This window comes from Sorex fumeus, unplaced genomic scaffold, assembly GCF_029834395.1.
Source record: "Sorex fumeus unplaced genomic scaffold, SorFum_2.1 ptg000044l, whole genome shotgun sequence".
Lineage (NCBI taxonomy): Eukaryota > Metazoa > Chordata > Mammalia > Eulipotyphla > Soricidae > Sorex > Sorex fumeus.
Genome location: NW_026606101.1, coordinates 60,065,983 through 60,083,568, shown reverse-complemented (window position 1 = coordinate 60,083,568; position 17,586 = coordinate 60,065,983). Strand labels below are relative to the sequence as shown.

Here is a 17,586-nt window from a genome sequence, read left to right as displayed (position 1 = left end):
TGTTTTCTGAATCTGGCATCTTAAATATACACCTAAGGTTAAATCTAGGCTGAACCTTTTTACTAAAGTTTAAAACCTCAAAGTCTTGAAATATTTCAAACACCAAAGGAAACTTAGTATTTTGGTAGGAATATTACCACAAAGGTAGATTTTCCTTAGCTGGTGGATTCTTGAGAATGGCATGAAAAATTTGCATGCAAATCTCAGATGATTAAAAGTTTGAGTTCATTGCACAGCTCAAATTGATGGGTCTGTGTCCTTCCCCAAATGTCCAGACCTCTTTTTTTACCCATGTACAATGTCCTGTTCTGGCACTGCCTCGTTACCGTGTACAACTAGACCTCACTGTTCTCCATCCAGCACCCACTTTCATTCTCTGAAATCTTGTCACTGGGTTTCCTTTGGATGGCACCCCAGCAATTCCCTTACATCTCAGCTCTCCCCAGTCTGGCCACACATGAGAGATGCCTGTGATCAAAACCTACCTGTGGCCCGGCCGATGAGCCTTACCCAAATCTGTCGTCAGTCTGGGCCTCTGAGCCCTGCTCATTTTCTGCCATCTGTCCAGACCTATGAGCCCTGCCTATATTTGGCCATCTGCCCTGCCTGATCCTGCAGTCCATCTCAGCACAGGTGAACATGGAAGAGAGAGACTGGCTGGAAGATTCCTTTTTCTCTGCTTTATCTCCCACCCCCAGCTAACCCATAATCTGATTTGATTGGCTACTTGTTCCACAGTGAGATTTAAAGTGACCCACTAAATTCACTCGATGCTTCACCCTTCTACTCCTGTAACAACTTTGTGCTTGTTTTTAGCTCCTTTTACATATACCTGACAGGTAAAATCTTTCCAAGGAAATGAATGAATGTGAAAAGTGGTGAGCCAAGGACCCTTCCATCCTTCCCAACACAGCCTCAGCCCATCTCAGCATGAGCAAAGAGAGAAAAATGCACTTTTTATTGGATTGTTAATCAAACTTCCTCAAAGTGCCTTAACCAATTGTTGAGTTTAGCAGTATCTTTTCTGGAATGTGAATTAAGATGTCAACCCTAACCATTTAAGGAACTTAACATTTCTTTTAAAAATCATATATAAATTGTTCTTCATCCCTCTGGCAAATTCAAAATAGTCACCCCTAGGGAAAAGGAAAGCAATATTTATAGTAGAAGATAAAATATGATGTGATTTTGTTAAGATCCGCTGTGCTCTCGCTCAAAAGGCTACAGTTTCTTGTTCAAGCTGTCATAGCAAATCTCTGTGGGTAGGGACGAGAATTTTCTTGGCTCGATGAAGAGATAACATCAGTAAGCAATTTATTAAAGAGCTTGCCATCCATCATTTGAAATTTGGGACAATAACGATGCAGTGAAAATAAGTATACATTCCCCTTTTTTAAAAAAAAAATTTATTCCCCAGATCCTCACAAATTCCTTCAGTTCCAAAATCTCTTCAGTAAATTGTTAACAGTATTTGGTTCTTTGTCTTTTTGGAAACAAGCCCAGCAATGAGAAGACACCAGCAGCTGCTGTCACAAACCCAATGGAACTTATTGCTTTGTTGGCCTATAAGGAAACAAGAAATAAATAATAAAAAAAAATCTTATTCCCAAGGCATCACAAGGCATCTTGAGCCCAAGCTTTAGCTTTTTTTCCAAACTCAACAACTACAGAATACATACTGGATAAATTTGAAGCACAATGCAACATTAAAGCTCTTTATAAAGATAAATAAATAAATTTTTATTTGTGTAATTATACCAAAGATATAAGAACACATGGATATATATTTCTCCTACCTTTATAGTCCCTGGAAGTTTCTAAATTCATTGTGCATGTAATTCTTATTAACCATCCTTTACACTTCCCAGTATAGCTGAAATGTAGCATTATATTTTGCAAAAAATGGGGTGCTGTCAATGATTTGTGCCCCCATTTTTCATTCTGCACCCCCTAAACATGTGAGTATGTGTTTTTATTTATTAGCAAAATAATTAAGGGATGTGATCTATGTTGAATACCTATAAACTCTTATTTGGTACCTACAACTTCTACTCTAATAAATAAATTTTAAGAGAAGTCAATACTAATGCTAACTATTGTGTCAAAAATTAATTCACATGTAGATAAATGAAAATAAACCACTCTCAAGCTCAATTGTCCATAAAAGAGTTCAGACATTTACAAGCTTTCAGGGTATTAATCATCATCATGATGAGGAAGCTAATGAATATTCATGGCTTTCATGGCACTCAACTAATATTGCCTCCCATCCACATAGGTTTGAGTGCAATTTTGTGATGCAAAGGTCACATTCAGATGCTTTGGAGTCATCAGGTATTTTGAAAACCACAGTTGTACTGTTGTTCTCAGGGAGTTAGGAATTAGGCTATCAAACACAGAAAAACATTTATTTCCCTAAATGATTCTGAGGCCTCGCCAGCTGGGGAGCCTGACTCAGCACGCATGAGCATACGCTCTCTCTAACCCCCTAGGCTTCCACCACTGAGTCTGCCTCCCACCAATTACTGCCACACCAAGCTGCTGCTCTAACTGCTGCCCTAACTGGATACAGGCTGCAAGAGTCTTGAATGACCCCAATGAGGCACAATGACAGTCACCCACGTTGTTTCATTTAGCCAACCAGGGGTGTGTGTAGAGGGAAAGTCTGCAACTGTAACTCTCTGCTCTGTCCCCATCACCAACTGCCAGGGAGAATGACACTGGCAAATAACGTGACCGTCACAAATTTGATTTTAGATTGTAATTCTAATTTTCTTTGGTTGTTTTCTTTTTTCTTTCTTAAATGAGTCATGACCTGTTTTATTTCCCAGAAGACAGTCAATACTCATGGCAGCATGAAGTTACCCAGGTAGTTTAAGAGGAGCAAAATAAGAGCCTGGGAGATACAAGGTGTAGGACAAAAATTCTAAAGAGTGATAGAATCAATAATCAGGGACTAAGGGCTGCAGATCGAGCTCACTGTTCCAAAAATTTCAAGAAGATGCTGAGAGCCCATGAAGGCCTGATAGAAGGGAATGGAAGAGCCATAGGAAAATATGACGGTGCAATTGGCTTCCTCCCACAGAGATGTCGTGCAACAGGGAACAGCTCTAGGAAAATGGGAGAATCCTGCTCAGAAAGATGAAAATGTAAGTCACTGAGGACCACTCAGTCACTAGGAACAAAGGTGATAGAGAAATCTCATGAATCCAATTTGATCCTAAATAAAAATTCCATGTGATTGCACAGACAACAATATTACAGCAAAGTCACCTCCTTCGGGGCATGCAGTTCCCTAAATCCGAAATGATTATCTCAAAATGTGTTCAAGATGGCCAAATCCCGTGTAATTTTGATAATCCCTGGGAGTTGTGTGTAATAACAGGATCTGACTAGCAAGACTTGCAAGATATTCCTGGTAAACCAGGATGAACACAATATTTTACTTCCCAGCTTATTTAGGATTATTATAAAGCTATCAAATCTGGGAGCATACTTGTTGTGTGAGCAACTTGTCCAGATATGTTCAAGGGTGTGGCTAGCTTAGACAAAACAAACATATTTTAGCTACTTGTTTAGACAATAACTTTGAGAAATGCTGATTTTAGATTTTTTTTTTTTAAGTACAGAAGACAAGCCCTAAAGGAGAGAAGAAGGAAATAACATCTGCAAAAGACAAACCTGATAAAGTTCATCAAAAATATGCCAGGACCTCTTAAAATAAATATGTCACCTAAGTAAAAATGGGCAAGAGCGACTTCAAGAGACACATTAACAAGTATGATATGCAGTAGAAAATCGTCATATAAAAGGGGGCTTTAGGAAAAAGGCAGCTCAGATAGAGAAGGGAGCACCAAGTAAAGGGTGTTTGGAGGATCGTCCCAGGATGGGAGATGCATGCTGAAAGTAGACTATAGACCGAACATGATTGCCACTCAATGCCTCTTTTGCAGACCATAACACCCAAAAGGAGAGAGAGAACAAAAGGGAATGCCCTGCCACAGAGGCAGGGGGGGATGGGGGGATGGGGGTGGGAGGGATACTGGGATCCATAGTGATGGAAAATGGGCACTGGTGGAGGGATGGGTATTTGATCACTGTATAATTGAAACCCAAGCAAAAAAATTTGTAAGTCTACAACTGTACCTCATGGTGTTTCACTAATAAAAATTTTTAAAAAGGGGGGGCTTTAGTGGGAGTTAGAGATTTACAAATTAAAACAAGGAAGTGCTACCACACAACTGATAGAAAGGCTAAACCCCAAAGTGCAGATGACAACAAAGATTGGAGTATATGCAGAACTACAGGAACTCATTCATTGTTGGGATACAAAATGGAACAAACACTTTGGAAAATGGTTGGCAGCTTTTTACAGAACTAAACATCCCCTTACCATACAAGTAAGCAATCATATCCCTTGCTTTTTACCTAAATCAGTTGAAAATCTATGCTTACACAAAGACCCTTACATGGATATTAATAGTTTAAAAATATCTGAACTTGAGGACTGGAGCCATAGTACAGCAGGTAGGCAGTTTGTCTTGCACAGAACCTATTGGGCTCGATCCTTGGTATCACATATGGTCCCCCAAGCCTGCCAGAAGAGATCCTTGGGCACAGAGCCAGGAGTAAGCCCTGGGCATGTCTGGATGTACTCACCTCCCAAAACAAAATAAAATGACCCAAACTTGAAAGCAACCAAATTGTCCTTCAGTAGATTAGTGGGACACTTAGTGAAATATTTTCAGTGATAAAAAGAGATGAAAAGTTAAAAAAGACATGAAATTTTAAATGCGTGTTACTTAGTATGACTTTCACTCTACGAAATTCTGGAAAGGGCTTTACAAAAGAGAGAGTGAAATGATTGATGGCTGTCAAGACTAAGAGGTAAGTCAAGGATGAAAAGGAAGAATACAGGATTTTTGGGACAAGAAATCTACAGTGAATGATACTGTAGTGGTAATGATGGATACATGTTATTATATGTTTGTCAATACCCACAGAACACAAAATATTGTGTACACCTTCAGACAAACAATTTTAAGGAAGGCATAGCATTTTTTTACCCATCATACAATCTTGGCTAAAGCTCTGTAAAGCATATTAAAAGTAGAAGTTTATTAAGTTAACCTTGTAGAAACCTGGGAGAAAAATCAGGGAAAGTAGCTCAAAGAGTTGGCATAGAATTCAAACTTTTATACGTTCCTTAACAAAGGCATGTAGATTTCTCTACATGACAGGGCAAGGGAAACCAGCTTTAGGTTTCCAGGCTACCTAATTGTTGAAAGGTGGATTCCAGAGGATCGGATAGTAAGGGTTTTACCACTGATTATCCTCAATGACTAATTTTTGTCCTTCACTGAGAGGAGAAGAGGGAACACCTTTGAAAATTTTACATGCATTTAGGTAAATCAGAGAAAGCAGAGAGCTCTACTGAATCAATTTCTTAACCACCCGAATGATTCATTCTTTATGGGGTTTGATCCAAAACATTTTGTGATCCAAAAAAATGATGGATCACAGATAAGTCAAAGCAAGAATTTCTCTTTTTTCCCCTATCTCGCCACACTTTTTTTAAAAAAAAATCTTAGTAAGTACAAGTAAGGGGAAAACTTTCTTGCTAACAAAGGTGGATGGACTCTTTCCTAGTTACACTGTTTTCAATGGGAAGGTGAGCAGGAATTGGAATGTATGGCTGTATAATTAGAATGGGCTCTGGCTCAGAAATAATTTACTACTACATGGGAATTGAACATTCATTTGTTAATACAACTTCTAATAAAAGTGAATTTAAATTAACTTATTTTTTAATAAAAACAAATATTATATTCCACTTCCCAGTTTCCCAAGCTGTTGTGATAAAAATGTTTACACAATTTAGCTACCATTTTAAGATACTCATATCATCTTAACAAATCTTTAGTTCAAGACATCAGAGTTGAGGCCCATAATGCAGCTTAGCAGTATAGCACTTGACTTGCCTGTGTGATATCTGGGGTTCAATTCCCTGGACCACCGCATAAATGAACAAGTAAGTCATCGATATTGGCATCAGATTGATGCAATGATAGATCAGGAAAGGTTCACTGAATCAAGCGTTCTTTGTCATTAGGAGTCTGCCAAGCCATCCAATAGTGGTATAAGTGACAAAGTAGCAAACAACTTAAAGTGTGTTAAGTGCTCTCTGGAGTCCAGCTTTATCCCCCTACCACCTGCATACCAAAACTCAGAGTGTCAAAGGATACAGGATACACTTTAAAGCCAAAATTTCCCTTGAAACAAAGAACTAAAGGGCATTAACCAATATAACAAGAGATGTCTTCACTTGGTCTATGGATTTCACAAAAAAGCATCTCAAGTGGCCATTAATGATTTCAGCAAGTGAGCTTCCACTCTAAAAAGTCTGTATTCTTTCTAAGAATATATTAGAGAGCTATGGTGTTAATTTTGCTTAAGCCCCTTTTAGCACCAAATTAATGACAGCCATGTCCTAGTCAAGATGGGACATGAACTTGCCACATGACCTAAGATAACCCGATCCCCTTTCTCTGTACTTCAGTGTTTGCACATAGGTACTTGTTTCTTCATATTGTGTTGGATGCCTGGGAACCCACATCATGCTATATAGTTACAATTTTCCAAGTGAAAGACATTATTTATGCAACTGAAAAAATACATAGGGCTTCTAGATCCCAAAGGAAGCTCACCTGTTCTGAGACACTTTCTCCATAGCGAAGCAATGTCACAAAATGCTCACAGTTATTGACCAATAAATCATACTCCACTTCCTGCCCAATGACAAACTCTGACCGCTGCATGACTTCTTCCACGGGGAGAGGCGGGTATATCTCATCGTATTTGTTGTTTATTCTGTATGTGTCTTTTCCCACAACATCCTTCAAAAGCTGCATCTTCACCAGGGCCTTTCTGCTGAATAAAGACTTGGCACTTGTAAACGCTGCAGCAACGCCATCCTCTGTAAGCAGAAGTCTGGTTAGCAAGGTAGAGTGAGCCAGTCATACTAACACCAATGCTCTCTGAGAATTTCGAAAGGACTGGAATAAGTAAACCAGCCTTGCTACTCATGTAAAACCACACAGAAACACGTTAGCCATCAACTCTGAATCAATAACATTTATTCAGTACTGACTGATGGACAGTAGAAGAAAGCTTTTTGAAGTTTTACATTTCCACATAGTACTAATTGGGTGAGAGTATTCTACCTATTCTTGAGGAACAGATTCTCTGTGAATTGATAATATTAGAGATCTTCCTGGTATATTTTCTGACCTAGGACAGATGCAGTCTCAGTCCACGTATTCTATGATGTGACCTCTTTTACAGCTTCCGAATGCTTGGGGTGTAGCAGTAGTATATTAAGTTAGCAGACTCTTAGCTAGTTGGCTACGGTACTGACTCTCGTATCTTTGCTGTTTATACTGGCTTTTTCAACAAGGCTACAAGTTGGCTCCAGTTTGAAACTCAGATTTCAATGGGATATCAGAGGTCTCTTAGTCCTCTGAAAAAGCAAACTGGGGTCAGCCTGGACTCTTGATTTTGTCTTATCAGTTCCTTTGTTCAAAAAAGTTAAGTCCTGAACCTGAACATAACCATGTAGGCATTGTCTGCTAGATGTGGCCCAGAGCCCTTTCTATTTCTCTACACTGACAGGAGTTCTTGTATACAAAGAACTTTAAAGCCCTACAAAGAGGCAACTCTGAGATGAACACCATACTATCCTCTCAGTAATGACTCTCAGTGAAGTAATAAATTTGACTTTTTGTTTAAGCTTATTTAAATGTGATTTCTGTTGTCATGCAATGTAAACTTTCGTTCAATGTCTTATGGTTGAATTAGAACCCATTTAACCATTCCACTACTAAACACTAAGGTACTATCTCTTTTAAACCATTTAAAAGTGAGTATCTTCTACAGATATTCTATATGTGTGTGTGTCTGTGTGTGTGTGTGTGTGTATCTATAAAAATTCTCCAGAATGATGCAAGTACAATGACAAGGTCAGAGTAATTATTCAATTGTTGTCATAAACAATTTAATTCTTTCTTTCTTCTTCTTTTTTTTTTGCTTTTTGGGTCACACCCGGTGATGCACAGGGGTCACTCCTGGTTCTGCACTCAGAAATTACCCCTGGCAGTGCTCAGGGGACCATATGGGATGCTGGGAATTGAACTCGGGTCAGCTGTGTGCAAGGCAAACATCCTACTCGCTGTGCTATTGCTCCAGCCCCACAATTTTATTCATTTAGATTTCCATAACAGTATCTTTCTGTTCACTTTATACCCTTGCCAATGATCTGATGGCCATTTTTTATGTGATTGGCATAAAATCTGTTGCTATATTTTACAACTCCTAGATTATTTAAAAGTATAGACTTTTATTTGCAATGTTCGGGGGTTATTCCTGCCTCTGCACTCAGGAATTACTTTTGAGAGACTCATATGGGATGCCATGAATTGTACCTGGGTTGACTGCATACAAGGCAAATGCCCTACCCATTGTACTATCGCTCTGGTTCCCAACATAGATACTTTTGAAAGAGCAAAGTTGACTTGCTTTTTCCTCTTCTGTTCACAATTCTCTACCTATTAGAGGAAGTAGTTGGTTATTGAAATTCTGGTAGCTGCTGCACCCAAGTCTAAGATATTCCCCAAATATCACCACCTTGTTTTCTCACCTCATTTCAGTCATTTCTCAAATATTACTTTTGTAATTTAAAAATCACAGCATCCTCATCCCGTTTTCCTGATTTATTTTTGCCATTTCACTTATTACTGTCCTAACACTGCTTTTCTTTTGCATTGCATTCTCTGTGTGTGTATCTGTCTGTCTGTGTGTCTATCTGTCTCTGTCTCTGTCTCACTCTCTCTCTCCAATAAATTGGAAGCTTCACCTCACAGGGTAATATTTATGTATCTCCAGAACCTAGGGGATAGGTTGAAATATAAATGCATGCTGAATGAACTGAAATAATCTCTTGGGGTGACATACAAAGACATTTTTGTTAAATTTTTAAAGTATTTTCCCCCACCTTATGGTTTGCTTTTCAACCGCAATTTTTTTCCACTTCCAAGCTGTAATGCTGGCAGCTGGCCTTTTGATATTTTCAATGCCACTTTGGTCCAAGACACTTTATGACCCTCCCTAAACCCAGATCATCATCTAAGACTTTCTACATTTTATTTCTATTTTTATTTGATTATTTCTTCCTTCTTATAACAAGGAAACAAAACATCTCTCCAGAGCTGATGGAAACAAACCTTACCTAGAGGTGCAATGTTGATAACATAACCATCACCCAAGTACAGAGCCCAGTGCTGATAGCCAGGACGAAACACTTCGATCAAGTCACCTTGCTTGGGGTTGCCAGGGTATTTCAAACTAAAGCAACCATTAAACGCCATCTGTAATGACAGACACCAAGAAGATCTAACTGATATAACTTGTCAATCTGAAAGTCACTTGATGACATTGAAGCAGAGGAATAGAGAAGTTAGTGGGACCCCTCCTCCACCCCAGTTAATGCCTTTAACCCATAGCATTGTCCTTTCCTTCTAATGATTCCAACACTGACTTATGTGTTGGAGAAATATTTTGTCTTTACTTTTTCATACCAGTGCTTTCTGATCAGCTCCAGTGTCATTTTATTATAAGCATTTTGTTTTTTTCTCTTTAAATTCAGAAATTTACGGATAATGTGATTTGTCTGTAAATGATTTTTTTTCTTTTTGGGTCACATCCAGCAATGCTCAAGGGTTACTCCTGGCTCTCCACTCAGGAATTACTCCTGTAAATGATTTTTATGTTATTATAATGCCCTTTTAGGAAAAGGAAAGGAAATATTGGTTTTACTATGGTAAAATGGTCTTCCATAACTACCCAAAAGATAACATGAAGTGTCTATATGCTTGTCATTACTTAACATGAGAAAATGAGGATTGAGAAGCAAAGGATGAGCAACACAATCAAGTAGAAGAACTGAAGGATGCGTAGACGTGAATATTCTGTATGGAAAAATATTACATTGCAAAACTTACTCTGCCATGTAATTTAAGCAGAGATCCTGGATGACTGTTCAGCCAGACACTCAGGAATACTGTAGGAGATGGGGAATTTTTTTCTGTATTCAACTGTGCAGTACGTGTCTAAGCACTCAAACCTCCACCCACTAAATATCATGTGTGTCTTTACACACTCTGACAACAACAAACACTCCCACAGATTTCCACTGGTCCATATTAGTTAAAAGAAATAGCAAAGTGGTCAATGCAAAAGTGGAACAGCTTGGAAGGTTAGGATCAACATATTGATGGTTATGTCTAAAAATGGTTTGGCGAGATGTTTTCCCCCTTTTAAATCAATACTCTTCAGAGATCGCACAGCTTTCTTTCCCAGAAGGGAGAAAATTGATGCCCGCCAGAGCCATGCCACAGGACCTCGCGCCAGGATGTTTCACTTGGGGCGCCCCAGAGGGGAGCAGGCGAGAGCCCTCCCCGCCCCAAGGGAATCAGCCCCGGTATCCGAAAACCTCCAGAACCCAACCACTGCCAGGCTCAAGGTCGCTCCCCACACGCTCTCCCCACACGCTCGAGCCGAGCATCACCCACGAGTGAACCTATTTCTGGACCGCAACACATCATAAGACACTCCCTACCCATTCTCCATGAGTACCACACTACATTTGATGGGGCTTACCAGTCATAGAGCAAATGTATATGCATATATATTTTTTCAGATGTATATATGAAAGTTCACATCACTCAACCTTTCACAACATGTTTGTGAAAGAAACATGTTTCCTAAAGAAGGTCTTAATGGCCCCTGCCAAAATAGAGCAATCCTCACACTATTTCTCCTGTGGATACTTTTCTGTAGTATTTTCGGCAGTTTTTCATACTAAACAATACAAAATACATTATTTCAGTTTTGTTTGAGGACAGGGATTGGGGCTTTGTATGGAAACATCCCAAATATGATGGTGGGAAGGTTAATGGTGGTGGAATTGGTGTTTGAATATTAAATGTAATCAAATATTGTGAACTACCTAAGAAAATAAAATTTAAAAAAAATCAATGCTCTTCAGAAAGAACATAAACATCTCTGACAATTAGACTTTTAGGGATGGTTACATTTTCTATGTATGGGTTAGAAGCCGAATGACTCCACAAGAGAAAATTATGCACATTGGTTTTTAATCAAAAGGAGATTTGATGTTCTGTCCATGTTGAATCTTTACTAGACCACAGACAGCTCCTTGTCATTCCTCACTCTAATCTAGATATGTGTGCTCATTTACAAAACAAATCCAAATGCCAGAAAGGAAAACTTCCAAAGCATTTAAATTATAATTATAATAGCACAAGCTAAGGACTTGGGAATACAGACTATCATTTCCCTGGCACTCTCGAAGCCTTTTTTTTTTACAACAATTAATATTGGGAGGGCGTTTTCCCAAGTATTTGGGTGCCATCTGTTGAAAACTTCAATCATCACACTGCCACAGAAATGTGGCCAAATGTAAGTTCTCCATCTGTTGAAAAATAACTATTAAAACAACTTTATGGAAACCATTAAGTCTAACCACCCTCTCAAATATGTCTGAGTCTTATTAATATCACAGTTCACATTTTAGCCATGTGGGTAATAGGAAGAAAAATAGATAATATACTATGATATAAACAAACACATTTCCTGTGAATAGGAATCAACCGACCGGTGATGCTACTAGAATTTGGAGACCCAGCCAAGCTTACAGTAATAATCGTGGTCTGCATGAAGAGCTCTCTAAATAATATAACTTCTTCAGTCCTAAATGCTTTGTCTCAATTAACCCCATTTAATCCTCAGAAAACCTATAGTTATTTAAGTTTATTATGCTATTATCCCACTTTACAGAAAATAAGTGCTACAGTAGCAAATGCCAACTATTGGCAAATTCTCATTGAAACCCTTGTGTTATAAAATATAGAGGGGGAAGGGCTAGAAGGAGAGTATAGCGGGTAAGGGATTTGCCTTGCACATAGCCTACCTGGGTCCAATCCCAGGTACCCCATAGGATCCCCTGAGCACTGCCAGGAGTAATTCCTGAGAGCAGAGCCAGGAGTAAGCACTGAACATAGCTGGGTGTGGCCCAAAAAAACAAAACAAAAAAGGATAAAATAAAATAAAATATAGAGGGCAATCTAAGTGGAGACAATGGGGAGATGTGAGCACTTGTCTCTGATCTGCTTGCTGGTCCTATGACTTTGCACAAGTCACACGAATGTTCTGAGTCTCTGTGTCCTGATACTAGAGGCCAGTATACGAACATATGTACTTTGTCTTTAAAAGACGTTTCAAGCTGCCTTTCACAAACTGACTGAAAGCTGTGGCAAGGGCTTCATGAACTGGCAAGAGCCTGACAGGTGGAAGGTGACTGTGTGGAAAGGCACATGAGTCTACTGCTTGGGGCTGTTGTGCCACGTTCACTCCTCATTCCCTCAGCCACTTGGTTCTGTGCAATGAATGTGCCCCCTGCAAAATGTCAAACATTCATAAAATTATAAATACAGCTAAGCCACCTTCAATGCTTGACATATAGTTCATGTATTGATTTACGTAAGCTAACTTAATTGATTTGATGGCACCCATCTCGTCTGCAAAGAAGGGTGACAGGATTAAGGGGAAACATTTCATATGAGCAACCTCTCAAGACACTCGGGAGGAAACGGAAGGTTAACATGTAAAGAAGTGTGGGTTCTCACATCAAATAACTCCAGAGCATAGCAATTTATAGAGAAAGGTATCTCGGATATTATGTATACCATTGCTAATTAAATCTGCTTTTCTCAATCAGATAGTGTATCAAACTAAATAGCAGATGAACCAAGAAAATATTAAACACTGAAAACAACCCTGCCCCGGTTTAAATTGGGGTAAGGGGGGTGCTTATGGATCCCCCATCTGCTCTTCATTGCTCCTCACTGCTCCTCTGAAGCACCTGGGACACCATAACCCAAGGAGAAGTTTGAACAGCACCCAGTTTGCATACAATAACTTCATTTTCAAGACTGAGAAAAAAAAACACAGACAGGTAATTTGCTACTGTACAAAATATTTTCAACAAATGACTCAGGAGCAATTGGATGTTTCTTTCTGAACAGATGAAGAATCTGAATCTAAGCCTTCCACTTTATCCAACAACTGGCTCAAAACAGATCATGTGCTTAAGTGTTTTATGTAAAACAATAAAACAGGATGCAAAACACACAGGAGAAAATCCTCAGGAACTGGGGTAGTCAAATAGTTCTTAGATTTGACACCAATAGTTCTACCCATTAAAGGAAACCAGGAGAGGCTGGGTGACATGAAATAAAACAATTTTGCATCACCTAGGTTCCTATTGAAAGGATGACTAAGGATGCTTCCAAATAAGGGGAAATATTTGCAAACCATATATCTGAGAAAGGACTGGTAGAGAGAACAAGCAAAATACTCTCAAAACTAAGCAGTAAGAAAAATAGGAAGACACTTTTCACCAAAATGAGACACAGATGCCAAGTTCTGTTCAATAAGTTATGAACCCCTAGGGAAATGCAGATCAAACAACAATGAGCACCACAAACCTATCACAGTAGTCACAACAGACACACAGACACACATACACACAGACACAGACAAACTCTCTCTCTCTCTCTCTCTCTCACACACACACACACACACACACACACACACACACACAGAGTGTCCATAGAAAATTCAGACAAAGATCTGGAGTAACCAGATCATCCATTCATTGCTGGTTAGACTTTAAAATGGTATAGCCACGTTGGGTGTAAGCTGGAAGTTGCTTAAAAAAATAAAAAACTTACTTCAACCATACAATTCAGTAATTACACTGCTACTGTTCCAGAGACAAGAAGCATCTTCTCCTTTCCCTTCCTTCCCCTCCCCTTCCTTCTCCTCCTCTCCCCTTCCTTCACTATTTTCCCCTTCCCTTCTTCTTCTTTCTTCTTTGCTTTCTCTTCCTACCCCTCTCTTTCCTTCTCTTCCTTTTTTCTTCCTCCTCCTCTACCACTACCATACCCAGAAGTGCTCAGGGCTTACTCCTGTTCTCACTGCGGGATCCTTCCTTGTGAGCTTGGGTGACCATATGGGATGTCTAGAATTGAATCTGGGCTGGCCACATGCAAAGCAAGCACCCTATCCACTGTACTATCACTCTTCCCCCCCAAAAAAAGAAGCATATTTTTGTGCATTTCCTATATACACGTTGATAGCTGCTCAATAGCCTATTTTAATTATTTCAAAACAAGAAACAACTCAGATAACCTTCAACGGGTGCCTAAACAAATTGTGGTCCTACAGTACTAGAAAATATTATAGAGGAATGTGAATGAATTCTTGATGCAATAATCTGAATGACTCTCAAAAAAATTATGTGGATTAAATACAGCCAATGACTGGGGGCTGGAGTGATAGCACAGTGGGTAGGGCATTTGCCTTGCACGCGGCCGACCTGGGTTCAATTCCCAGAATCCCATATGGTCCCCTGAGCACTGCCAGGAGTAATTCCTGAGTTCGTGAGCCAGAAGTAACCCCGGTGCATCGCCAAGTGTGACCCAAAAAAGAAAAAAAAATAGCCAATGCCCAAAGGTTACATGAATCTCTATAGAGAACTCTTGAAATAGGAAAACTAGCACAGCAGGTAGGGCATTTGCCTTGCAAGCGGCCAACATGGCCGACCCGAGTTCGATTCCTCTGCCTCTCTCGGAGAGCCTGGCAAGCTACCGAGAGTATCTCGCCCGTACGGCAAAGCCTGGCAAGCTACCTGTGACGTATTCGATATGCCAAACACAGTAACAAGTCTCGCAATGTTACTGGCCCCGCTCGAACAAATCAATGAACAATGGGAGGACAGTGACAGTGACAGATAGAAACAAAGAACAGTTGCTATTCCCAGGAATAAACAAGGTAATGACAGGGAAGAGGTTGAGATTAGAGAAGGGCAACATGGAAGATTCTCATGGGGATGGGAATGCTGTGCCTCTCTACCCTGTCGGTGATGCCCATATCCTGATGATAATGTTATGTCATAGTTCTGCATTATGTCACCATTAAGACATGTAATGGAATAGGATTCTCTCTGTAATATTTCCTATATACGAATCTGTAGTGATTTCAAATAAGCCATTTAATTAGAGATAGAAACTAAAGCACTTTATTCTGTAGTGCATATGAGGACCAATATGAGTAAGTTAAATGCAAGCATTTTTAGCAGTGTATCAGGGAAATCTTTCTTTCGTTGAAGGTGATCTCGTAAGAAAACTATGTGGCTTGTGGCAGTAGATGTATATTGGGGAATTTGTAAATGCTTTCAGGGTTGATATGTCAGATCTCCTGGGGTGGAGGGGAGAGGCAGAGGAAGGAATCTCTCTAAGTCCTTTCAGAGCTAATGTTCTCTCATTTCATTTACCAGACCTCCCTTAGGTGTAATATTCACAGTAACTGGACAGTAGATAAAGCACCTAACATTAACCCTGGTTCAGGTACTCACCCAAGTGCACACAATGACAAAAGCCCCATACCTGGACTTAGATCAGGCAAGGTCAAGCTCCAGATACTTGAGTTTTAATGACGTCTCCCCAGAAACACCATACTGACCCTTGTTGACCACTGCAGCCTTTCTCATCCAGTTAGACAGGTTCAATGTAATGAGCAGATGATCACAACCATCATTTTATAGGCGAGGAAAACTCGGACTCAGATGTGTTCAGGTTCAGAGGTAAAGTCACACCAATGGCAAGTGACAGGCCTAGAAGAAAATGCTTCTCTTCTAGATGCCATGCACACTCTTTGTACCACCAATTCACATAATTCACCAAAGGAATTGGTATTAACATTTCATGTTTCCTCTCTTCTCGAAGACCCACTGAATAGGGAAGGCTGAAACGGCACACATAATATATGTTTCATAGGAAGTTTTTGAATATTGAGAGTGATAAGAATTGGGGTTTGGAAGGAAATCCCAGATCTTCTTCAGGAAATGTGTCAAGGTAGGACTAGAAACACAGAAAGGTACCCAGACTTAGACTCAGGCAAATGAATCTAATGCCTCTTTGGGTCATTTGATTTGCATGGGCTCTACCTACTTCATCCACTTACAATTCATCCACTTCCACTTACAATGTGCGTCTCACCAAGACTCAATTCAAGATGCGTTTAAAAAGACTTAATTTGTAATCTGTGTGTCTATACTGATAAGGCAAAAGTAACTTCCTATGAGCAGTTTATCTGCACAGAACAATTTGGCCACTTTAAAGGAAAAAGTGACATGAAGGTTGCTGTAATTTCTATACAAGAAAGTTCCCATTTCAACCACCAAAAGCAGACTGCCTGGTTTACAGCTTTGTGTTGGTCCCTGGGGATGCATCAAACGAAATAACCATTGGCGGCACAGAGGACAGGCTGATAAATGACGGGCCCTGTCCAGGAGGCTACCCGTATTACAGGAATACTAAGAGTGCGTTTTGCAAACGACTCCCAAGAACACCACTGGCAGCCTGGAATGCCATTATAAGGTTATCCCTGCTCCAACACTTCCCCAGCTCAATTTGGACCCTTTTCCACTGCAGCTGCCTTTTCACCCAGAGCACTATTCCATCAACAGAGTTGGACACACAGGCTTTGTGCTTGCAGTTTACCAAATCATAGACACTCAGGATGCTAGGGTTCTTGGTTCAACTTTCTCACTCCTCTCCAGCAAGGGCTTCCCCCAAGCCCCACCAGTCACTATCCTCATTCTCCGCTTTGAAATTACTCCAGGCCCCTTACTGCTTCCCCTCACTATAATCTTCATTCCGTATTCATCCTTCCATATACTAATTAGGCAAACCAAACTACCCAAAATTCTCACATCTTGTTGCTAATACTGACCTACCTGGACCTGGGAACCCTTTTACAAATGCTCCCAAATGACCCTTAAAGAGTCAGATCAGGTGCCACCACCTCCTTGCCGAGGTTTCCTTGCTGTCAACCAAAACTGACATCTCCTTCTGAGTTTCCAAGGTGTTCTGGTCTAACTCACCGACTCCTACACCTGCGTCAGTTAGAGGTGTCTGGGGGATTTTCTTGCGCGCTGGGTGTAGGGAAAACTAGCTCTTGTTTCTCTCTCGCCAGTCGGTTTCCTGCAGTGTGTCTGGCACAAGTAACCACCGAGCAAATGTTTAATGAATGAGAGAACGCGGAGCCCCAGCCCGAGCAGAACGGAGTGGCTGTTTGACTCCAGCCCATAAATCATCTTCACGGTACCGACTGCCAGGCCTATAGCATCCTCTGTATTTCCCGAATCGAATGTTTTCTAATTATTATTTGCAATGATGAGTCATGTTCACGCCAGTGCTGCCGGGCGGCAAGCTGTGGAAGCCTGGCTAAGCCAAGAAGCCAAGCCCAGGTTTCTGGGCCGGGATCGGCCTCCTGTAAACGCTTGGTTCAGCAGCACCGGAAGTGAGTCTCCTGCCCCGGGGACAGAGGCCGGTGGCTGCTTGTTCGTGTGGACGTTGGGTCTGATGCTCTCCACTGGGCCTCAGC

At 40.4% G+C, this 17,586-nt stretch overlaps 1 protein-coding gene across 1 annotated transcript; it reads right to left on the bottom strand.

Annotated features, from left to right (window-relative positions):
* Positions 1-1,032: 1,032 nt before the first annotated feature.
* Positions 1,033-17,570, bottom strand: PLAAT1 (phospholipase A and acyltransferase 1). The gene is made up of 4 exons (XM_056121967.1): positions 17,498-17,570; positions 9,284-9,422; positions 6,708-6,976; positions 1,033-1,563 (listed from the first exon to the last, which is right to left on the bottom strand). The coding sequence occupies exons 2-4, from the start codon at positions 9,420-9,422 to the stop codon at positions 1,462-1,464; spliced, it is 510 nt and encodes a 169-aa protein (XP_055977942.1). The 5' UTR covers positions 17,498-17,570; the 3' UTR covers positions 1,033-1,461.
* Positions 17,571-17,586: the final 16 nt, after the last annotated feature.

Bases quoted from the DNA above. Each gene is read 5' to 3' on its own strand.
- PLAAT1 (XM_056121967.1), bottom strand. From the start codon at position 9,422: ATGGCGTTTAATGGTTGCTTTAGTTTGAAATACCCTGGCAACCCCAAG. The intron at 6,977-9,283 runs GTAAGGTTTGTT...TTCTGCTTACAG, and splicing joins TATCAACATTGCACCTCTAG to AGGATGGCGTTGCTGCAGCG. The intron at 1,564-6,707 runs GTGAGCTTCCTT...GTTTCCTTATAG, and splicing joins GAGAAAGTGTCTCAGAACAG to GCCAACAAAGCAATAAGTTC.